The following is a 25578-nucleotide window of genomic DNA, read 5'->3' as shown; positions in this document are numbered from 1 at the left end:
GAGAAGACAAGGTGAGCGCTACCATCAGTCCTGTGTCATGCCAACAGTAAAGCATCCTGAGACCATTCATGTGTGGGGTTGCTTCTCAGCCAAGGGAGTGGGCTCACTCACATTTTTGCCTAAGAACACAGCCATGAATAAAGAATGGTACCAACACATCCTCCGAGAGCAAATTCTCCCAACAATCGAAGAACAGTTTGGTGACGACCAATGCCTTTTCCAGCATAATGGAGCATCTTGCCATAAGGCAAAAGTGATAACTAAGTGGCTCGGGGAACAAAACATCGACATTTTGGGTCCATGACCAGGAAACTCCCCAGACCTTAATCCCATTGAGAACTTGTGGTCGATCCTCAAGATGCGGGTGGACAAACAAAAACCCACAAATTCTGACAAACTTCAAGCATTGATTATGCAAGAATGGGCTGCCATCAGTCAGGATGTGGCCCAGAAGTTAATTGACAGCATGCCAGGGCGGATTGCAGAGGTCTTGAAAAAGAAGGGTCAACACTGCAAATATTGACTCTTTGCATAAACTTAATGTAATTGTCAATAAAAGCCTTTGACACGTATGAAATGCTTGTAATTATACTTCAGTATACCATAGTTACATCTGACAAAAATATCTAAAAACACTGAAGCAGCAAACTTTGTGAAGACCAATATTTGTGTCATTCTCAAAACTTTTGACCACGACTGTACACGGCTGTGACTATAACCGAAGATAATTATCTTGGGAGGTAATACGGTTGGCATTTGATTGTGAGGTATTCTAGGTTGGGTGAACAAAAGGACTTGAGTTTCTATATGTTACCACAATCATACCATGAGTAGTTAATTATTAAACATACACCACCGCCCTTCTTCCCGGGGAGTTCTTTATTCCTGTCTGCACGATGTACTGACAACCCAGCTGGCTGTATGAACGGGGACAGTATATCCCGAGAGAGCCATGATTCCGTGAAACAGAGTATGTTACAGTCCCTGATGTCTCTCTGGAAAGAGATATTCGACCCTGAGCTATTCTACTTTATTGTCCAGAAACTGAACATTAGCGAGTAATATACTCGGAAGCAGTGGATGGTGTGCACGCCTCCTGAGTCGGACTAGAAGTCCACTCCGAATAACTCTTCTCCGCCGGCAGTGTCTAGGAGCAGCCTCTGGGATAAGTTCAATTGCCCTGGGTGGTACAAACAAAGGACCCAATTTGGGAAAGTCGTATTTCTGGTCGTAATGCTGGTGAGTTACCGCCACTCTGATATTCAAAAGTTATTTCCGTCTGTATGTAATAACAAAAAAAAACTTTATGGGCTAATAACGTACAAATGTAACACACAAAAAAACAAAATACTGCAAAGTTGCTTAGGAGCTAGAAGCAGAGCTGCCATGTCTGTTGGCACCATCTTGCGCAACAATTCTAAATGCAATTGAGTGTTAAAAACAGTTTTTTGGACTAAATTAAAAATAACTATTTTTATTTCTCAACTGTTAATTTAAGTGAGCTTCACATTCACCATTCAAATGCATAGGCAACGGAAGGCAGGCTTCATCAGCGCGTCACAGCATTTTGCAATGAGCTGGAGGCAGAATGCATTTAGAAAACATATACAGTGGGGAGAACAAGTATTTGATACACTGCCGATTTTGCAGGTTTTCCTACTTACAAAGCATGTAGAGGTCTGTAATTTTTATCATAAGTACACTTCAACTATCTAAAACAAAAATCCAAAAAATCACATTATGATTTTTAAGTAATTCATTTGCAATTTATTGCATGACATAAGTATTTGATCACCTACCAACCAGTAAGAATTCCAGCTCTCACAGACCTGTTAGTTTTTCTTTAAGAAGCCCTCCTGTTCTCCACTCATTACCTGTATTAACTGCACCTGTTTGAACTCGTTACCTGTATAAAAGACACCTGTCCACACACTCAAACAGACTCCAACCTCTCCATAATGGCCAAGACCAGAGAACTGTGTAAGGACATCAGGGATAAAATTGTAGACCTGCACAAGGCTGGGATGAGCTACAGGACAATAGGCAAACAGCTTGGTGAGAAGGCAACAACTGTTGCCGCAATTATTAGAAAATTGAAGAAGTTCAAGATGACGGTCAATCACCCTCGGTCTGGGGCTCCATGCAAGATCTCACCTCGTGGGGCATCAATGATCATGAGGAAGGTGAGGGATCAGCCCAGAACTACACGGCAGGACCTGGTCAATGACCTGAAGAGAGCTGGGACCACAGTCTCAAAGAAAACCATTAGTAACACACTACGCCATCATGGATTAAAATCCTGCAGCGCACGCAAGGTCCCCCTGCTCAAGCCAGCGCATGTCCAGGCCCGTCTGAAGTTTGCCAATGACCATCTGGATGATCCAGAGGAGGAATGGGAGAAGGTCATGTGGTCTGATGAGACAAAAATAGAGCTTTTTGGTCTAAACTCCACTCGCCGTGTTTGGAGGAAGAAGAGGATGAGTACAACCCCAAGAACACCATCCCAACCGTGAAGCATGGGGACAGGACGACTGCACCGTATTGAGGGGAGGATGGATGGGGCCATGTATCGCGAGATCTTGGCCAACAACCTCCTTCCCTCAGTAAGAGCATTGAAGATGGGTCGTGGCTGGGTCTTCCAGCATGACAACAACCCGAAACACACAGCCAGGGCAACTAAGGAGTGGCTCCGTAAGAAGCATCTCAAGGTCCTGGAGTGGCCTAGCCAGTCTCCAGACCTGAACCCAATAGGAAATCTTTGGAGGGAGCTGAAAGTCCGTATTGCCCAGCGACAGCCCCGAAACCTGAAGGATCTGGAGGAGGTCTGTATGGAGGAGTGGGCCAAAATCCCTGCTGCAGTGTGTGCAAACCTGGTCAAGACCTACAGGAAACGTATGATCTCTGTAATTGCAAACAAAGGTTTCTGTACCAAATATTAAGTTCTGCTTTTCTGATGTATCAAATACTTATGTCATGCAATAAAATGCAAATTAATTACTTAAAAATCATACAATGTGATTTTCTGGATTTTTGTTTTAGATTCCGTCTCTCACAGTTGAAGTGTACCTATGATAAAAATGACAGATCTCTACATGCTTTGTAAGTAGGAAAACCTGCAAAATCGGCAGTGTATCAAATACTTGTTCTCCCCACTGTAGCTAGTTAATTGTTTGAAACCTGAACATTTTACTACATATGAGGCATGTTTTACCTTGCTTCAAAGTAGTCTAAGCAAAATCTGACCATATCCGTGGAGGCAATTATTTTATAAAGCCTTCCATATGCCATTGAAACCAGTAGCCTATTTTTTTCATGTTCTACTGGTTTTCAACTTTCTTTCATTGACCGGTAGCCAAATGCACATTCACGTGTAGCCTCCTGCCTTGTGCGCATTGCTATGCTAATAATGTTAAAGAAATAGTTTATCAACATTTTAAGCTAAACGTTCTAATCGTTTGCATCAGATTCATTACTTTTTCTTTTATGTAACCAAGGCCTACTGGTTGTAGGAATTTGGGATCTATCGTTTCACAACTGTCCCACAGTCTGTTTCGGCAGAAGGAAAGGCAGCGTGCGCAATTTGGGCAGCCCGCGCGGCAATTACCAAATAGATGATTGTTGAGTAGTGACTGTCAGTGAAAAGTAGAGGCCCACCAGGCATATCGCAATATTTCAAAATTCAATCGTGGGAAAACAAAGTTTGGAAAACAAATGGCTACTGCTGTAAATAGAAGACAATGAAAATACTAATCGGTCTTTTAGTTACCAAAATTCTCTAAGTGAACAACAGTCGGCCTATAGCCTATCTTATTGGCACCAGCGGAGAGCATTGACCAGATCCCCGGTGAGTGCGCACTGCGCATATTCACTCTATCATTGTTGGGTCAGCGCCAATTAAAAGTTTGTTGTGGACAATAATTTCAGCCTCCAGTTTAGATGGACATCATATTCTATTTGAGTGTCCCCTTCTCATAGGCCTATTACATGGACAACATCGTTTTTATTTATCTGTTTGTCAGTGTCAGCAGAGTAGGCTAAACTGTAATGTGTCATATACACATCTCCAGTCATAAAGTGTAGTAGAACGGAATTATTATTTTTTTCCCCGTGCAAAGAAAGATATAGCCTAAAGCCCAGGCATCTAAGTGCTTAGCCATGCATTGTACAGTCTTTTTTGCAAACAGTGATTGAGTTACATTATTGGCCTACATTATGACTATCCAATCTACTCATAGCCTACTATTCGTAATGTTATCTTACATAAGTCTGGAAATGCGATGACGCTTGAATTTTTATGGTAAAAATATGCTTTCCCAAACTAGAAACTCACGCAGCGCCTATGTGATTTTGCTGTTCATTAATAGAATTCTTGGCTGAGGAAAAGTACAGTGCATTCGGAAAGTATTCAAACCCCTTGAATTTTTTCAAATTTTGTTACGTTACAGCCTTATTCTAAAATTGATTAAATATTTAAAAAATATCTGCAATCTACACACAATATCCCATAATAACAAAGCGAAAACAGGTTTAGACATTTTTGCAAATGGAATAATATATATAAAACAGAAATACCTTATTTACATACAGCACCAGTCAAAAGTTTGGACACCTACTCATTCAAGGGTTTTTCTATATTTTTACTATTTTCTACATTGTAGAATAATAATGAAGACATCAAAACTATGAAATAACACATATGGAATCATGTAGTAACCAAAAAAGTGTTAAACAAATCAAAATGTATTTGAGATGAGATTCTTCAAAGTACCCACCCTTTCCCTTGATGACATCTTTGCACACTCTTGGCATTCTCTCAACCAGCTTCATGAGGTAGTCCCCTGGAATGCATTTCAATTAACAGGTGTGCCTTCTTAAAAGTTAATTTGTGGAATTTCTTTCCTCCTTAATGCGTTTGAGCCAATCAGTTGTGTTGTGACAAGGTAGGGTTGGTATACAGAAGATAGCCCTATTTGGTAAAAGACCAAGTCCATATTATGTCAAGAACAGCTCATATAAGCAAAGAGAAATGACAGTCCATCATTACTTTAAGACATGAAGGTCAGTCAATCCGGAAAATGTCAAGAACTTTTAAAGTTTCTTCAAGTGCAGTCGCAAAAACCATCAAGCGCTATGATGAAACTGGCTCTCATGAGGACCGCCACAGGAATGGAAGACCCAGAATTACCTCTGCTGCAGAGGATAAGCCTCAGAAATTGCAGCCCAAATAAGTGCTTCACAGAGTTCAAGTAACAGACACATCTCAACATTAACGGTTCAGAGGAGACCGCGTGAGTCAGGCCTTCATGGTCGAATTGCTGCAAAGAAACCACTACTAAAGGACCCCAATAAGAAGAAGAGACTTGCTTGGGCCAAGAAACATGAGCAATGGACATTAGACCGGTGGAAATCTGTCCTTTGGTCTGGAAATCTGTCCTGGTCTTTGTGAGACGCAGAGTAGGTGAACGGATGATCTCCGCATGTGTGGTTCCCACCGTGAAACATGGAGGAGGTGTGATGGTGCTTTGCTGGTGACACTGTCTGCGATTTATTTAGAATTCAAGGCACACTCAACCAACATGGCTGCCACAGCATTCTGCAGCGATACGCAATCCCATCTGGTTTGCGCTTAGCGGGACAATCATTTGTTTTTACACAGGACAATGACCCAAAACACACCTCCAGGCTGTATAAGGGCTATTTGACCAAGGAGTGATGGAGTGCTGCATCAGATGACATGGCCTCCACATTCACACAACCTCAACCCAATTGAGATGGTTTGGGATGAGTTGGACCGCAGAGTGAACTCATTACCGGCAAACTACCCGCGCCCCAAGACACATACAGCACCCGATGTCACAGGAAGGCCAAAAAGATCATCAAGGATATCAACCACCGGAGCCACTGCCTGTTCACCCCGCTATCATCCAGAAGGCGAGGTCAGTACAGGTGCATCAAAGCTGGGACAGAGAGAATGAAAAACCGCTTCTATCTCAAGGCCATCAGACTGTTAAATAGCCATCACTAGCACATTAGAGCCTGCTGCTGCCTATTGAAATCACTGGCCACTTTAAGAAATGGAACACTAGTCACTTTAATAATGTTTACGTATCTTGCACTACTCATCTCATATGTACAGTGAGGGAAAAAAGTATTTGATCCCCTGCTGATTTTGTACGTTTGCCCACTGACAAAAACATGAACAGTCTATAATTTTTATGGTAGAAACGTCTGACCTCTGTGATTGCCAACAAGGGTTTTGGCATCAAGTACTAAGTCATGTTTTGCAGAGGGGTCAAATACTTATTTCCCTCATTAAAATGCAAATCAATTGATAACATTTTTGACATGCGTTTTTCTGGATTTTTTTGTTGTTCTTCTATCTCTCACTGTTCAAATAAACCTACCATTAAAATTAGACTGATCTTTTCTTTGTCAGTGGGCAAGCGTACAAAATCAGCAGGGGATCAAATAATTTTTTCCCTCACTGTATATACTGCATTCTATAATATTCTTCTGTATCTTAGTCCATGCCGCTCTGTCATTGCTTGTCCATATATGTATATATTCTTCAATCCCATTCCTTACTTTTTTGTGTGTATTGGGTATATGTTGTGAAATTGTTAGATATTACTGCACTGTCGGAGCTAGAAGCACAAGCATTTAGCTACACCCGCTATAACATCTGCTAAACACGTGAATGTGACAAATAACATTTGATTTGAAAAGCAGCCAACAAGTGCTCAGCATATGTGGGAACTCCTTCAAGACTGTTGGAAAAGCATTCCTCGTGAAGCTGGTTGAGAGAATGCCAAGAGTGTGCAAAGCTGTCATCAAGGCAAAGGGTGGCTATTTAAAGAATCTCAAATAATAAAATATATTTTGATTTGTTTAACACTTTTTGGGTTACTACATGATTCCATATGTGTCATTTCATAGTTGATGTCTTCACTATTATTCTACAATGTAGAAAATAGTAAAAATAAAGAAAAACCCTTGAATGAGTAGGTGTTCTAAAACTTTTGACCGGTAGTGTATGTATACACATACATACACTACATGAACAAAAGTATGTGGACACCTGCTCGTCGAACTTCTCATTCCAAAAATCAAGGCCATTAATATGGAGTTGCCCCCCCCCCCTTTGCTGCTATAACAGCCTCCACTGTTCTGGGAAGGCTTTCCAGTAGATATTGGAACATTGCTGTGCGGACTTCCTTCCATTCAGCCACGAGCATTAGTGAGGTCGGGCACTGGTGTTGGTTTAGATTAGGCCTGGCTCGCAGTCGGCATTCCAATTCAACCCAAAGGTGTTCAATGTGGTTGAGGTCAGGGCTCTGTGCAGGCCAGTCATATTCTTCCACACCGATCTCGACAAACCATTTCACAAAGTGTTGCTATTCCTGATTGTGCTCTCATCAGGCATTATAGGACTCATGATCATATGGAATCAGGAATACCAACACTTTGTAAACGAAAATGAACTACAGTAACTGTTGGCATTTAATTTTCCCGCTGTACCGAAACCGAACCCGTGACCCAAAAACAGCAGTACGTACCGAACTGTGGGTTACACCCCTAAAGTACAGTAAAACAAAAACACACGTACACAATGTTTTACAATTCTTACTAACACACACAGTGCTGGTGTCTGTGCTGCTAATTTGGCCAGAAGACATGCCACAGCAGGGTCAAAGCAGATGGCCTTCCTGTCCCCATCGTTCCCTACTGTTGACAGGCGTTACAATACTGTCACTGTAGCGCCACATTTACTGCTGTAAACACCACCAGGCATAGCTGCTGCACTAAAAGTACAAAAACAAAACAGAGGGCTTCTTATTTCCTATTTGGTATACAAACCAACATTTTATTAGGGTTACTTCATTTGTATCAATAAAACTGTAGGGGAGTTAAATGAAACAACTCCAAAAGCCAGAGCCAAATATGGACGCAGACACATAGCAACACATACCCTCCGACACTAAGCTTTCCCAGCCCAAACTCAAACCCTAAACCCATAATCCAACTACAACTCCCTATCCAGCCCAGTACGTTCTACTCACCATCTTGATGGGGCTACAGTCCAGGTCGCCGTCGGAGACTGGGTTGTTGTCGCTCTCCAGGACGTAGATGCCTTTCCGGGAGAGGGCCTGGATGACGGACAGGTGGGACTGCAGCGCCGAGGCCTGCTCGCCCTTCAGGATGAGGCCACAGACACGGCAGTACAGCTCCCCGGACAGCAGCAGTCGGATGACGGGTGGCTTGATGTGCTCCTGCTCATACTGGTCCGTGTAGAAGGGGTCACGCAGGTCTTCTGGGATGTGGTCTGGAGGAGGGAGGGAGGAAGAGAGAGAGATGCAGAGGAGGAGGTGGAGAGAAAAAAGAGAGAGTCAAGTTGAATTAAAATTGTTGGTAGATACAGTGGGGAGAATAAGTATTTGATACACTGCCGATTTTGCAGGTTTTCCTACTTACAAAGCATGTAGAGGTCTGAAATATTTATCATAGGTACACTTCAACTGTGAGAGACGGAATCTAAAACAAAAATCCTGAAAATCACATTGTATGATTTTTAAGTAATTCATTTGCATTTTATTGCATGACATAAGTATTTGATCACCTACCAACCAGTAAGAATTCCGGCTCTCACAGACCTGTTAGTTTTTCTTTAAGAAGCCCTCCTGTTCTCCACTCATTACCTGTATTAACTGCACCTGTTTAAACTCGTTACCTGTATAAAAGACAACTGTCCACACACTCAATCAAACAGACTCCAACCTCTCCACAATGGCCAAGAACAGAGAGCTGTGTAAGGACATCAGGGATAAAATTGTAGACCTGCACAAGGCTGGGATGGGCTACAGGACAATAGGCAAGCAGCTTGGTGAGAAGGCAACAACTGTTGGCGCAATTATTAGAAAATGGAAGAAGTTCAAGATGACAGTCAATCACCCTCGGTCTGGGGCTCCATGCAAGATCTCACCTCGTGGGGCATCAATGATCATGAGGAAGGTGAGGGATCAGCCCAGAACTACACGGCAGGACCTGGTCAATGACCTGAAGAGAGCTGCGACCACAGTCTCAAAGAAAACCATTAGTAACACACTACGCCATCATGGATTAAAATCCTGCAGCGCACGCAAGGTCCCCCTGCTCAAGCCAGCGCATGTCCAGGCCCGTCTGAAGTTTGCCAATGACCATCTGGATGATCCAGAGGAGGAATGGGAGAAGGTCATGTGGTCTGATGAGACAAAAATAGAGTTTTTTGGTCTAAACTCCACTCACCGTGTTTGGAGGAAGAAGAGGATGAGTACAACCCCAAGAACACCATCCCAACCGTGAAGCATAGGGATGCTTTTCTGCAAAGGGGACAGGACGACTGCACCGTATTGAGGGGAGGATGGATGGGGCCATGTATCGCGAGATCTTGGCCAACAACCTCCTTCCCTCAGTAAGAGCATTGAAGATGGGTCGTGGCTGGGTCTTCCAGCAAGACTGTTACGAACCCCGTGGCTTTAAACGTCTAGGGGGGGATGGACAAGAGACCCGTAACATAATTCATGCAACTTAGAATCGTGACATGGAACAGTGAGAACAAAAACTACACGACAACCATAAACTACCGTCAAACATAAAATGTTTATTTTTGAACACACGGTAAAGGTTTGGGAAAAAGGGCTGAGCAGGACCCAAGAAATGAAACAATAGTGTGAAAAACCCCTAAACTGATCTTGCCTGCCTCAAGAACCGCTAAGCTACTGCTAATCATACAAAAATACAGTGGGTGGTCCGCTCAGGTCTAACTAGTGTTTTTAGACAGTTTTCTTCCTACGGTTAACGTATGCCCAAGGGCAACTTGCTTAAATTCCCCTTTTCCCAGAAACACACAACAAAGTTACCAAACAGAGTAACCAGCAAATGAGTGAGTACACAAAACACCACAGTATCCATACTCACATACGGAAAATAGTCTCCTCTCTACAAACACAACTGACCGGCTTTTAAACAATGGGATGTGTGATTGAAAAACCAGAAACAGGTGGTGCAATGCAGAGGAATGTCCACTGATTGGTCCACCTCAGCAATCAGCAGACACCCCAACGACCACCAATCAGGAACATACAGGACACCTGTGATTAGGGCAGAAGGAGAGGAAAAACACAAAAAGACACAGGATACCTGTATCCGTAACACTCCCACCCTTAAAAGAGCAAACCACAATGATTTGCGACACACGTACCATCACAACACCCAAAATTCAAAGATCAACCGCATCCTGACGGGATAACAAAAAACCTAGTTCTTTAAACACGAGACAAAGCATCTGCCAACGTATCACCCTGAGACTCTGGGTGATATGCGCTTGACACACGGTGTGTAACTGACAAGGATTTTAACACTTGTTTGAAAAGTTTAGAAAGGAAATTCGTACCCTGATCAGTTTGTACCACCTTAGGTAACCCAAAAGTTAAGAATTTGATCAACGCTTTACTCACCACAGGAGCAGTAATCCTTCGCAGAGGAATGGCCTCTGGGTACCTGGTGGCCACACACATAATCGTCAACAGAAACTGGTTACCAGATTTTGTCTTTGGTAATGGTCCAACACAATCAACCATCACATGTTCGAATGTTTCACCTATGGCCGGTATGGGACAAAGAGGCGCGGGAGGAATAACCTGGTTCGGTTTCCCAGTCACTTGACAGGTGTGGCAAGTCCGACAGAACTGAGCCACACCTCGTTTTAAACCAGGCCAAAAGAAATGTCGCAAAACCCGATCATAAGTCTTGGTGACTCCCAGATGTCCGGACCACTAGTGATCATGAGCAAGGGATAAAACATTTTGTCGAAAGGCTGTAGGAATCACTATTTGGTAAACAGCATTCCAATCTCCGCCAGCGTCAACATGGGATGTCCATTTACGCATGAGGAGATTACCATCAATGAAGTATGCCATGTTTTTCTTCTTTAGCTCCTCCTCTGAGACAACACTAGAAAAACATTTAGCCAGGCTAATGTCAACCTTCAGGTTAGCGATCAGCTGCTCACGAGTGACTGGTAACTGTATTGCCTCAGCAACAAGTTCCACATCCTTCTTCCTTTCTCTGTGCTGTTGGTCAGACTGCACCAGCTTACCAGAGGTAGCACCCAAACTATCCTCTGGGTCACACTCTCTGAATAGAATCGTGTTCGACAAATCTATCACGTCACCCACTTGTCGTGCTTGAGCACGTGTGACAGCACAAGCGGGGAACACATCTGGATAACCCTGTGCCAGCTCCTCGGAGAGAGACTGGTCACTTTTATCCAATACCTCCAATATGGGTACCACCTTTCCTCCGGCAATATCGTTGTCCATTATAAATGTCACACCTTTTACTGGCAACATAGGACGTACTCCAACTCTGAACAATCCACTAACTAACTCAATGTGTACGTTCACAAAGTGCAATGGCACTGGGACGAATCCCATTTCAATTCCTTGTACTAACACACTGGAACCACAATATGTATTATTGGACAAGGGCAACACGTCAGATAGTATGAACGACTGCGCTGCACCAGTATCTCTGAGGATTCTAACCGGGCGCTGAGATGCTTCGTCATCTGATATGGAAACAAACCCCTCAAAAATGAACGGTTCATAACTGTGATCTGGGACTGTGACTTTCAAACCACATTCACCATGAGGCATCTGCTTTGATTCCGGCCTTACAACCATACGAATCAGCCCAACACCCGTTGGCTGCCTGGCGTGCTGAGGCATCCCGTTTGCGTTTTAGCAGAAAGCAATCATTAACCATATGTCCCACCTTATGACAATATAAACAGTGACACACATCTTTTGGGCGTGCTGGATGTACTGCTGGTCGACTAGGACTAAAAGTTAGCAACTCTGCGTCCCTGCTCTCCGTACGAGCCGAAAACACGCTCTTATGCGTAAACACAAACTCGTCTGCCAATACAGACGCTTCCGACAGTGAGGATACTTTCTGTTCGTTCAGATAAACTACAATGCGTTCGGGTAAGCAATTTTTTAACTCTTCTAACAAGATTAACTCCCGTAGAGAGTTAAAATCAGTTACCTTACTAGCACTGTGCCATTTGTCAAACAGATTTCCTTTGTCTCTAGCAAACTCCACATAAGTCTGAGTAGAATACTTTTTATGAGACCTAAATCTCTGTCGATATGCCTCAGGAACAAGCTCATAGGCACGAAGAACAGTAGCTTTGACCACGTCATAATTCAAGCTGTCTGCGCTGACAGAACCTCTTGGGCTTTACCTGTTAATTTACACTGAAGTAATAGGCACCATACCTCTTCGGGCCATTTCAATGATACTGCTATACGTTCAAAAACACTGAAATAGGAATCAACCTCTGACTCCCTAAACACAGGTACCAAGGTGATCTGTCTACTAATATCAAAAGTAGCAGACGACACAGCTGGTGAGGACGGCTCACTAGCAGGCATAGTATGAGCAGACTAACCTCGCGGTTTCTGCCTCTAGTTCCAGTTTACGCCTCTCCAGTTCTTGATCAAGCCTACGCGTCTCCTGTTCTGCCTCTAGCTTACGCGTCTCATGTTCTGCCTCTAGCTTACGCGTCTCCTGTTCTGCCTCTAGCTTACGCGTCTCCTGTTCTGCCTCTAGCTTACGCGTCTCCTGTTCTGCCTCTAGCTTACGCATTTCCAGCTTGTCTTGCCTGATTTGTGCCCGCTCTTCCGCCTCCATTTGGAGCCGTGTCGAGCGGACATCCATCCTAACATCACTGTCGGACAGTGGGGAGAGTGGGTCAAAACGGGGCAATGTGGCTGGAGCCTCGTCCTCAGACACCGACAGGCTTACAGGAGCAGCAGCCACATCCCCTACAGGAGCAGCAGACTCAGGCGGCGGTAACTCCAGCACTCGCTCGTTCAACAATATCTCTAACACTGTTTTCCTAACTTCTGCTTTCACTAAAACCTTTGATATGGGTACAGAAGTGGTCAGCCAAAGCCTGTAGATCCACTCTACGGCAATTCTCAAAAACCTCCCACGTAGAGTTTTCCAAAAAGGCATCCAACTCAAAAGTAGCCATCTTAAACTAGCAACACGAGCCGACGAATACTGAACACAAAACCAGTTAGTTACAGCTGCCAAGCTCAACACTGAACCAGACACTACACTAATTTGCATGAGTAGCATGGGTATCAATGAGAATTATCCCGGACGAACCCCCACATTATGTTACGAACCCCGTGGCTTTAAACGTCTAGGGGGGGATGGACAAGAGACCCGTAACATTTCATGCAACTTAGAATCGTGACATGGAACAGTGAGAACAAAAACTACACGACAACCATAAACTACCGTCAAACATAAAATGTTTATTTTTGAACACACGGTAAAGGTTTGGGAAAAAGGGCTGAGCAGGACCCAAGAAATGAAACAATAGTGTGAAAAACCCCTAAACTGATCTTGCCTGCCTCAAGAACCGCTAAGCTACTGCTAATCATACAAAAATACAGTGGGTGGTCCGCTCAGGTCTAACTAGTGTTTTTAGACAGTTTTCTTCCTACGGTTAACGTATGCCCAAGGGCAACTTGCTTAAATTCCCCTTTTCCCAGAAACACACAACAAAGTTACCAAACAGAGTAACCAGCAAATGAGTGAGTACACAGGACACCACAGTATTCATACTCACATACGGAAAATAGTCTCCTCTCTACAAACACAACTGACCGGCTTTTAAACAATGGGATGTGTGATTGAAAAACCAGAAACAGGTGGTGCAATGCAGAGGAATGTCCACTGATTGGTCCACCTCAGCAATCAGCAGACACCCCAACGACCACCAATCAGGAACATACAGGACACCTGTGATTAGGGCAGAAGGAGAGGAAAAACACAAAAAGACACAGGATACCTGTATCCGTAACAATGACAACGACCCGAAACACACAGCCAGGGCAACTAAGGAGTGGCTCCATAAGAAGCATCTCAGGGTCCTGGAGTGGCCTAGCCAGTCTCCAGACCTGAACCCAATAGAAAATCTTTGGAGGGAGCTGAAAGTCTGTATTGCCCAGCGACAGCCCCGAAACCTGAAGGATCTGGAGAAGGTCTGTATGGAGGAGTGGGCTATAGGAAACGTATGATCTCTGTAATTGCAAACAAAGGTTTCTGTACCAAATATTAAGTTCTGCTTTTCTGATGTATCAAATACTTATGTCATGCAATAAAATGCAAATTAATTACTTAAAAATCATACAATGTGATTTTCTGGATTTTTGTTTTAGATTCCGTCTCTCACTGTTGAAGTGTACCTATGATAAAAATTACAGACCTCTACATACTTTAAGTAGGAAAACCTGCAAAATCGGCAGTGTATCAAATACTTGTTCTCCCCACTGTAACTATGGTATACTGAAGTATAATTACAAGCATTCCATAAGTGTCAGGCTTTTATTGACAATTACTTTAAGTTTATGCAAAGAGTCAATATTTGCAGTGTTGACCCTTCTTTTTCAAGACCTCTGCAATCCGCCCTGGCATGCTGTCAATTAACTTCTGGGCCACATCCTGACTGATGGCAGCCCATTCTTGCATAATCAATGCTTGGAGTTTGTGGGTTTTTGTTTGTCCACCCGCCTCTTGAGGATTGACCACAAGTTCTCAATGGGATTAAGGTCTGGGGAGTTTCCTGGTCATGGACCCAAAATGTCGATGTTTTGTTCCCCGAGCCACTTAGTTATCACTTTTGCCTTATGGCAAGGTGCTCCATCATGCTGGAAAAGGCATTGTTCGTCACCAAACTGTTCTTGGATGGTTGGGAGAAGTTGCTCTCGGAGGATGTGTTGGTACCATTCTTTATTCATGGCTGTGTTCTTAGGCAAAATTGTGAGTGAGCCCACTCCCTTGGCTGAGAAGCAACCCAACACATGAATGGTCTCAGGATGCTTTACTGTTGGCATGACACAGGACTGATGGTAGCGCTCACCTTGTCTTCTCCGGACAAGCTTTTTTCTGGATGCCCCAAACAATCGGAAAGGGGATTCATCAGAGAAAATTACTTTACCCCAGTCCTCAGCAGTAAAATCTCTGTACCTTTTGCAGAATATCAGTCTGTCCCTGATGGTTTTCCTGGAGAGAAGTGGCTTCCTCGCTGCCATTCTTGACACCAGGCCATCCTCCAAAAGTCTTTGCCTCAATGTGTGCAGATGCACTCACACTTGCCTGCTGCCATTCCCGAGCAAGCTCTGCACTGGTGGTGCACCGATCACGCAGCTGAATCAACTTTAGGAGATGGTCCTGGCGCTTGCTGGACTTTCTCAGGCGCCCTGAAGCCTTCTTCACAACAATTGAACCTCTCTCCTTGAAGTTCTTGATGATCCGATAAATGGTTGATTTAGGTGCAATCTTACTAGCAGCAATATCCTTGCCTGTGAAGCCCTTTTTGTGCAAAGCAATGATGACGGCTCGTGTTTCCTTGCAGGTAACCATGGTTAACAATGATTTTAAGCATCACCCTCCTTTTAAAGCTTCCAGTCTTTTATTCTAACTCAATCAGCATGACAGAGTGATCTCCAGCCTTGTCCTCGTCAACACTCTCACCTGTGTTAACGAGAGAATCACTGACATGATGGCAGCTGGTCCTTTTGTGGCAGGGCTGAAATGCAGTGGAAATGTTTTTTGGGAATTAAGTTCATTTTCATGGCAAAGAGGGACTTTGCAATTAATTGCAATTCATCTGATCACTCTTCATGACATTCTGGAGTATATGCAAATTGCCATCATAAAAACTGAGGCAGCAGACTTTGTGAAAATTAATATTTGTGTCATTCTCAAAACTTTTGACCACGACTGTAGTACTGTGCGCCTCCCATAGTCTGTTTTGGACTTGGGGACTGTGAAGAGACCTCTGGTGGCATGTCTTGTGGGGTATGTATGGGTGTCCGAGCTGTGTGCCAGTAGTTCAAACAGACAGCTCTGTGCATTCAACATGTCAATACCTCTCACAAATACAAGCAGTGATGAAGTCAATCTCTCCTCCACTTTGAGCCAGGAGAGATTGACATGCATATTATTAATGTTAGCTCTCTGTGTACATCCAAGGGCCAGTCATGCTGCCCTGTTCGGGGCCAATTGTAATTTTCCTAAGTCCCTCTTTGTGGCACCTGACCACACGACTGAACAGTAGTCCAGGTGAGACAAAACTAGGGCCTGTAGGACCTGCCTTGTGGATAGTGCTGTTAAGAATGCTGAGCAGCGCTTTATTATAGACAGACTTCTCCCCATCCTAGCTACTGTTTTGTCAATATGTTTTGACCATGACAGTTTACAATCCAGGGTTACTCCAAGCAATTTAGTCTCCTCAAATTGCTCAATTTCCACATTATTCATTACAAGATTTAGTTGAGGTTTAGGGTTTAGTGAGTGATTTGCCCAAATACAATGCTTTTAGTTTTAGAAATATTTAGGACTAACTTATTCCTTGCCACCCATTCTGAAACTAACTGCAGCTCTTTGTTAAGTGTTGCTGTCATTTCAGTTGCTGTGGTAGCTGACGTTTATAGTTTTGAGTCATCTGCATACGTACACACACACACACTGGCTTTACTCAAAGCCAGTGGCATGTCGTTAGTAAAGATTGAAAAAAAGTAAAGGGCCTAGACAGCTGCCCTGGGAAATTCCTGATTCTACCTGGATTTTGTTGGAGAGGCTTCAATTAAAGAACCTCCTCTGTGTTCTGTTAGACAGGTAACTCTTTATCCACATTATAGCAGGGGGTGTAAAGCCATAAAGTATGGCTGTTACTGTGACAGTATTACCGCCACACCGGCGGTCACGAGTCATAACGGCAGTCAAATTCCACATGACCGTTTAGTCACGGTAATTAGGCTTCTCCAAGCTCTGATGCTGCTGCTGGTCATTAGTAGCTTACCAAACATGCTAACTGCCTGGTACTCAGCACTCTATTGCCCCTCTAATCACTCTGACATCAATGCAAATGTATTCAAAAATCTAATCAAACACTTAATGAGAGCCCATGAGCTCAGGTTGTGCAACATTTTTATAGGCTATGCAATTGCGGCAGAAAACAGAGTGATGGCCGCTAATAAAAATACGAGGATCCAATCATCTTTATATAGGCTAGGCCTACTATATTTATTTCTCAACTTTCCTAATATTAAGCATATTGCTTATATTTATAACAGGAGTATAGCCTACCTGGCTGGCATGAAAATAAACCACGGGGAAAAGCGTCCTCCAGTCGCTATTTAAGTGCATTGATGACATGTTCCAAAAAGGTCTGCATCAGTGGCTTGTAGGTTATGTGTGGAAGCCAGGAGATGCTATATGTGTTTATGTTAATTAACGGTCAATTACCATGAGACCGACAGTTATTTGTTTGACAATCACAGGCTGTCGAAATTTCGTGACCGCCACAGCCCTAACACATACGTTTTTCCAGCAACAGACTATGATCGATAATGTCAAAAGCCGCACTGAAGTCTAACAAAACAGCCCCACAATCTTTTTATCATCAATTTCGCTTAGCCAATCATCAGTCATTTGTGTAAGTGCTGTGCTTGTTGAATGTCCTTCCCTATAGGCGTGCTGAAAGTCTGTTGTCAATTTGTTTACTGTAAAATAGCACTGTGTCTGGTCAAACACAATTTTTTCCAAAAGTTTACTAAGGGTTGGTAACAGGCTGATTGGTCGGCTATTTGAGCCAGTAAAGGGGGCTTTACTATTCTTAGGTAGGGGAATAACTTTTGCTTCCCTCCAGGCCTGAGGGCACACACTTTCTAGTAGGCTTAAATTGAAGATATGGCAAATACGAGTGGCAATATCTTCCGCTATTATCCTCAGTAATTTTCCATCCAAGTTGTCGGACCCTGGTGGCTTGTCATTGTTGATAGACAACAATCATTTTTTCACCTCTTCCACACTTTCATAATTTGGTCAGATATACTTGGATGTGTAGTGTCATTGTTTGTTGCTGGCATGTCATGCCTAAATTTGCTAATCTTGCCAATGAAAAAATCCTTAAAGTAGTTGGCAATATCAGTGGTTTTTGTGATTAATGAGCCATCTGATTCAAATTTTGGCCCTTTTGCCAAAACTTTCATTTAAGGTGGGCCAAAGCTTGTTACTATCATTCTTTATGTCACTTACAGTGAGGGAAAAAAGTATTTGATCCCCTGCTGATTTTTTACATTTGCCCACTGACACAGAAATTATCAGTCTATAATTTTAATGGTAGGTTAATTTGAACTGTGAGAGACAGAATAACAACAAAAAAATCCAGAAAAACGCATGTCAAAAATGTTATAAATTTATTTGCATTTTAAATGAGGGAAATAATTATTTGACCCCCTCTCAATTAGAAAGATTTCTGGCTCCCAGGTGTCTTTTATACAGGTAACAAGCTGAGATTAGGACCACACTCTTAAAGGGAGTGCTCCTAATCTCAGCTTGTTACCTGTATAAAAAGACACCTGTCCACAGAAGCAATTAATCAATCAGATTCCAAACTCTCCACCATGGCCAAGACAAACGAGCTTTCCAAGGATGTCAGGGACAAGATTGTAGAACTACACAAGGCTGGAATGGGCTACAAGACCATCGGCAAGCAGCTTGGTGAGAAGGTGACAACAGTTGGTGCGATTATTTGCAAATGGAAGAAACACAAAAGAACTGTCAATCTACCTCGGCCTGGGGCTCCATGCAAGATCTCACCTCGTGGACTTGCAATGATCATGAGAACGGTGAGGAATCAGCCCAAAACTACACGGGAGGATCTTGTCAATGATCAAGGCACCTGGGACCATAGTCACCAAGAAAACAATTGGTAACACACTACGCCATGAAGGACTGAAATCCTGCAGCGCCCGCAAGGTCCCCCTGCTCAAGAAAGCATGTACAGTGGGGAGAACAAGTATTTGATACACTGCCGATATTGAAGGTTTTCCTACTTACAAAGCATGTAGAGGACTGTCATTTTTATCATAGGTACACTTCAACTGTGAGAGACGGAATCTACAACAAAAATCCAGAAAATCACATTGTATGATTTTTAAGTAATTAATTTGCATTTTATTGCATGACATAAGTATTTGATACATCAGAAAAGCAGAACTTAATATTTGGTACAGAAACCTTTGTTTGCAATTACAGAGATCATCCGTTTCCTGTAGGTCTTGACCAGGTTTGCACACACTGCAGCAGGGATTTTGGCCCACTCCTCCATACAGACCTTCTCCAGATCCTTCAGGTTTCGGGGGCTGTCGCTGGGCAATACGGACTTTCAGCTCCCCTCCAAAGATGTTCTATTGGGTTCAGGTCTGGAGACTGGCTAGGCCACTCCAGGACCTTGAGATGCTTCTTACAGAGCCACTCCTTAGTTGCCCTGGCTGTGTGTTTCGGTCGTTGTCATGCTGGAAGACCCAGCCACGACCCATCTTCAATGCTCTTACTGAGGGAAGGAGGTTGTTGGCCAAGATCTCGCAATACATGGCCCCATCCATCCTCCCCTCAATACGGTGCAGTCGTCCTGTCCCCTTTGCAGAAAAGCATCCCCAAAGAATGATGTTTCCACCTCCATGCTTCACGGTTGGGATGTTGTTCTTGGGGTTGTACTCATCCTTCTTCTTCCTCCAAACACGGCGAGTGGAGTTTAGACCAAAAAGCTCTATTTTTGTCTCATCAGACCACATGACCTTCTCCCATTCCTCCTCTGGATCATGCATATGGTCATTGGCAAACTTCAGACGGGCCTGGACATGCGCTGGCTTGAGCAGAGGGACCTTACGTGCGCTGCAGGATTTTAATCCATGACGGCGTAGTGTGTTACTAATGGTTTTCTTAGAGACTGTGGTCCCAACTCTCTTCAGGTCATTGACCAGGTCCTGCCATGTAGTTCTGTAGCACCTTCCTCATGATCATTGATGCCCCACGAGGTGAGATCTTGCATGGAGCCCCAGACCGAGGGTGATTGACCGTCATCTTGAACTTCTTCCATTTTCTAATAATTGCGCCAACAGTTGTTGCCCTCTCACCAAGCTGCTTGCCTATTGTCCTGTAGCCCATCCCAGCCTTTTGCAGGTCTACAATTTTATCCCTGATGTCCTTACACAGCTCTCTGGTCTTGGCCATTGTGGAGAGGTTGGAGTCTGTTTGATTGAGTGTGTGGACAGGTGTCTTTTATACAGGTAACGAGTTCAAACAGGTGCAGTTAATACAGGTAATGAGTGGAGAACAGGAGGGCTTCTTAAAGAAAAACTAACAGGTCTGTGAGAGCCGGAATTCTTACTGGTTGGTAGGTGATCAAATACTTATGGCATGCAATAAAATGCAAATTAATTACTTAAAAATCATACAATGTGATTTTCTGGATTTTTTTAGATTCCGTCTCTCACAGTTGAAGTGTACCTATGATAAAAATTATAGACCTCTACATGCTTTGTAAGTAGGAAAACCTGCAAAATCGGCAGTATATCAAATACTTGTTCTCCCCACTGTATACAGGCTCGTCTGAAGTTTGCCAATGAACATCTGAATGATTCAGAGGAGAACTGGGTGAAAGTGTTGTGGTCAGATGAGACCAAATTGGAGCTCTTTGGCATCAACTCAACTCGCCGTGTTTGGAGGAGGAGGAATGCTGCCTATGACCCCAAGAACACCATCCCCACCATCAAACATAATGTGGGGGTTCGTCTGGGATCTATCTCATTGATACTCATGCAAATTAGTTAGTGTCTGGTTCAGTGTTGAGCTTGGCAGCTGTAACTACCAGTTTTTTTTGTGTGTGTTCAGTATTCGACGGCTCGTGTTGCTAGTTTAGGATGGCTACTTTTGAGTTGGATGCATTTTTGGAAAACCCTACGTGGGAGGTTTTTGAGAATTGCCGTAGAGTGGATCTACAGGCTTTGGCTGACCACTTTTCTGTACCGATATCAAGGGTTTTAGTGAAAGCCGAAGTGAGGAAAGCAGTGTTAGAAATATTGTTGAGCGAGCGAGTGCTTGAGGTACCGCCGCCTGAGTCTGCTGCTCCTGTAGGGGATGTGGTTGCTGTTCCTGTAAGCCCATCAGTGTCTGAGGACGAGGCTAAGGCTCCAGCCACATTGCCCCGTTATGACCCACTCTCCCCACTGACTGACAGTGATGCCAGGATGGATGTCCGCTCGACACGACTCCAAATGGAAGCGGAAGAGCGGGCACAAATCAGGCTAGACAAGCTGGAAACGCGTAGGCTTGATCAGGAACTGGAGACGCGTAAGATGGAACTGGAGACGCGTAGGCTTGATCAAGAACTGGAGACGCGTAAGATGGAACTGGAGACGCGTAGGCTTGATCAAGAACTGGAGATGCGTAAAATGGAAATAGAGGCAGAAACAGCGAGGTTAGTCTCTGCTCATACTATGCCTGCTAGTGAGCCATCCTCACCAGCTGTGTCGTCTACTACTTTTGATATTAGTAGACAGATCACTTTGGTACCTGTGTTTAGGGAGTCAGAGGTTGATTCCTATTTCAGTGTGTTTGAACGTATAGCGGTAGCATTGAAATGGCCCGAAGAGGTATGGTGCCTATTACTACAGTGTAAATTAACAGGTAAAGCCCAAGAGGTTCTGTCAGCGCTACCTCTTGAAGACAGCTTAAATTATGACGTGGTCAAAGCTACTGTTCTTCGTGCCTATGAGCTTGTTCCTGAGGCATATCGACAGAGATTTAGGTCTCATAAAAAGGCTTCTACTCAGACTTATGTGGAGTTTGCTAGAGACAAAGGAAATCTGTTTGACAAATGGCACAGTGCTAGTAAGGTAACTGATTTTAACTCTCTACGGGGAGTTAATCTTGTTAGAAGAGTTTAAAAATTGCTTACCCGAACGCATTGTAGTTTATCTGAACGAACAGAAAGTATCCTCACTGTCGGAAGCGTCTGTATTGGCAGACGAGTTTGTGTTGACGCATAAGAGCGTGTTTTCAGCTCGTACGGAGAGCAGGGCTGCAGAGTTGCTAACTTTTAGTCCTAGTCGACCAGCAGTACATCCAGCACGCCCAAAAGATGTGCGTCACTGTTTCTATTGTCATAAGGTGGGACATTTGGTTAATGATTGCTTTCTGCTTAAACGCAAACCGGGGATGCCTCAGCACGCCAGGCCGCCAACGGGTGTTGGGCTGATTCGTACGGTTGTAAGGCCGGAATCAAGACAGAGGCCTCATAGTGAATGTGGTTTGAAAGTCCCTGTCCCAGATCACAGTTATGAACCGTTCATTTTTGAGGGGTTTGTTTCTATATCAGATGACGAAGCGTCTCAGCGTCCAGTTAGAATCCTCAGAGATACTGGTGCGGCGCAGTCGTTCATACTATCTGATGTGTTGCCCTTGTCCAATAATACATATTGTGGTTCCAATGTGTTAGTACAAGGAATTGAAATGGGATTCGTCCCCGTGCCATTGCACTTTGTCAACGTATACTCTGAGTTAGTCAGTGGAGTGTTCAGAGTTGGCGTACGTCCTATGTTGCCAGTAAAAGGTGTGACATTTATAATGGGCAACGATATTGCCGGAGGAAAGGTGATACCCGTATTGGAGGTATTGGATAAAAGTGACCAGTCTCTCTCCGAGGAGCTGGCACAGGGTTATCCAGATGTGTTCCCCGCTTGTGCTGTCACACGTGCTCAAGCACGACAAGTGGGTGAAGTGATAGATTTGTCGAACACGATTCTATTCAGAGAGTGTGACCCAGAGGATAGTTCGGGTGCTACCTCTGGTAAGCTGGTGCAGTCTGACCAACAGTCCAGAGAAAGGAAGAAGGATGTGGAACTTGTTGCTGAGGCAATACAGTTACCAGTTACTCGTGAGCAGCTGATCGCTAACCAAAAGGTTGACATTAGCCTGGCTAAATGTTTTTCTAGTGTTGTCTCAGAGGAGGAGCTAAAGAAGAAAAACATGGCATACTTTATTGATGGTAATCTCCTCATGCGTAAATGGACATCCCATGTTGACGCTGGCGGAGACTGGAATGCTGTTTACCAAATAGTGATTCCTACAGCCTTTCGACAAAATGTTTTATCCCTCGCTCATGATCACCAGTGGTCCGGACATCTGGGAGTCACCAAGACTTATGATCGAGTTTTGCGACATTTCTTTTGGCCTGGTTTAAAGCAAGATGTGGCTCAGTTCTGTCGGACTTGCCACACCTGTCAAGTAACTGGGAAACCGAACCAGGTTATTTCCCCCGCGCCTCTTTGTCCCATACCGGCCATAGGTGAACCATTCGAACATGTGTTGGTTGATTGTGTTGGACCATTACCAAAGACAAAATCTGGTAACCAGTTTATGTTGACGATTATGTGTGTGGCCACAAGGTACCCAGAGGCCATTCCTCTGCGAAGGATTACTGCTCCGGTGGTGAGTAAAGCGTTGATCAAATTCTTCTCAACTTTTGGGTTACCTAAGGTGATACAAACTGATCAGGGTACGAATTTCCTTTCTAAACTTTTCAAACAAGTGTTAAAATCCTTGTCAGTTACACACCGTGTGTCAAGCGCATATCACCCAGAGTCTCAGGGTGCGCTTGAACGTTGGCATCAGACACTGAAGTCTATGCTCCGTAAATATTGCTTGGAATCTGAGAAAGATTGGGATGAGGGAGTTCCTCTAGTTTTGTTTGCTGTCCGTGAGACAGTACAGGAATCCCTAGGGTTCAGCCCAGCTGAACTGGTGTTTGGACACACCATGAGAGGACCTATGAAAGTCCTTAAGGATCAGTTTTTATCACAAGAGTTGTGTGTGAAAGAAAATGTGTTGGACTACGTTAGTCGCTTTCGTGAGCGCCTACATGGTGCCTGTGCTCTAGCAAAGGAAGCGCTGTCTTCCTCACAGAAACGGATGAAACGACACTATGACACACAGGCTGTTTCTCGTTCACTGCAGCCAGGTGACCAAGTTCTTGTATTGTTGCCTGTGCCAGGAGCGTCATTGTCAGCACGTTCCTCTGGTCCATATGTCATTGAAAAGAAACTAAGTGAAACTGACTACGTGATACAGACTCCTGATAGAAAACGCCAATCTCGTGTGTGCCACGTTAACATGTTGAAGACATACCACACCAGACCCGTCACTCAGATAGACAGTCCAGAGAAACTGGCCGAGTCGGCTGTCTCTATTGCTGCTACGGCTGTAGTGGGAGGTCATGTTAATGATGTGGACGGAGATGGTTTGGAGTTGCGCAATACTCAGCAGCAGTGTGCTAGATTGCCCAATTCAGAGATGCTGCTGTCTCTCCCGTCAAACCTGATTCATTTAACGGACAGACAGTCAGATGATATTGTGAGACTATTACACAGCTTTTTCATGTCTTTTTTAATGATGTTCCTACATGCACAAATGTGTTAGAACATGACATTAACGTTGGAAACGCTGCACCTATCAAGCAACATGCTTATCGTGTCAACGTCTCTAAAAGAAAGATAATGAGGGATGAGGTCGGTTATTTGCTGGAGAATAACCTGGCTATGCCAAGTTCAAGTCCTTGGAGTTCTCCGTGCATTCTGGTTCCTAAACCTGATGGGACGTCCAGATTATGTACGGACTATCGGAAGGTCAATGCTGTCACAGTGCCCGACTCGTTCCCGTTACCCAGACTAGATGACTGTATTGATACTGTTGGTGCTGCTACGTATGTAACCAAACTAGATCTTCTAAAAGGTTACTGGCAGGTGCCGTTAACCTCACGTGCCTCCGACATCTCTGCCTTTGTGACCCCAGATCACTTCCTACAATATGCTGTCATGGCATTTGGGATGCGGAACGCACCAGCCACTTTCCAACGCCTGGTTAACACAGTATTGGCTGGAGTTCCTAATTGTAGTGCTTACCTTGATGATCTGGTAATTTATTCAACTGAGTGGTCTGATCATGTTAACACTCTAAGGGTAGTGTGTGAACGTCTAGCAACCGCTTCTCTAACCCTGAACTTAGCAAAGTGCGAGTTTGGGAAGGCCACTGTTACTTATCTCGGTAAACAGGTCGGCCATGGTCAGGTGCGCCCTCTAGATGCCAAGGTCTCAGCTATAAATGCATTTCCCGCACCTACCACCAGAAGAGAGCTACGCCGTTTTTTAGGGATGGTTGGCTACTACCGTAGTTTCTGTAAAAATTTATCTGCGGTAGTTGCTCCATTAACGGATTTGCTCAGTCCGGCGAGAAAATTTGTATGGTCTGAAGATTGTCGTACTGCTTTCAACACTGCTAAAGCACTCTTATGTAGTACTCCTGTTCTTGCTGCACCAGATTTTGAACGACCGTTTAAACTGGAGGTAGATGCAAGTGCCAGAGGTGCTGGTGCTGTTCTACTGCAGCAGGACCAGAGTGGAGTGGACCATCCTGTCTGTTATTTTTCACGGAAATTTAACAAATGTCAGACAAACTATTCCACCATTGAACAAGAAGCTCTAGCTTTGTTGTTAGCTCTGCAGTACTTTGAAGTTTATGTGGGTTCCAGTGCATTACCAGTGATAGTGTATACTGACCATAACCCCTTAGTGTTTCTCCACCGGATGTACAACCAGAACCAACGCCTTATGCATT

At 44.0% G+C, this 25578-nt stretch overlaps 1 protein-coding gene across 2 annotated transcripts in view; it reads right to left on the bottom strand.

The window, feature by feature from the left end:
* Positions 1-25578, bottom strand: part of LOC121582747 (calmodulin-regulated spectrin-associated protein 1-B) — a 200627-nt gene that overhangs the window by 107553 nt on the left and 67496 nt on the right. For both annotated transcript variants that reach the window (XM_041898825.2, XM_041898826.2), the window contains exon 3: positions 8061-8323. In XM_041898825.2, coding sequence (XP_041754759.1) covers positions 8061-8323 — 263 coding nt within the window. The remainder of the gene's footprint in view (positions 1-8060; positions 8324-25578) is intronic.

Source organism: Coregonus clupeaformis, chromosome 15, assembly GCF_020615455.1.
Source record: "Coregonus clupeaformis isolate EN_2021a chromosome 15, ASM2061545v1, whole genome shotgun sequence".
Lineage (NCBI taxonomy): Eukaryota > Metazoa > Chordata > Actinopteri > Salmoniformes > Salmonidae > Coregonus > Coregonus clupeaformis.
Note: the sequence above shows the minus strand (reverse complement) of the source record. Positions and strands in the feature narration are given on the sequence as shown.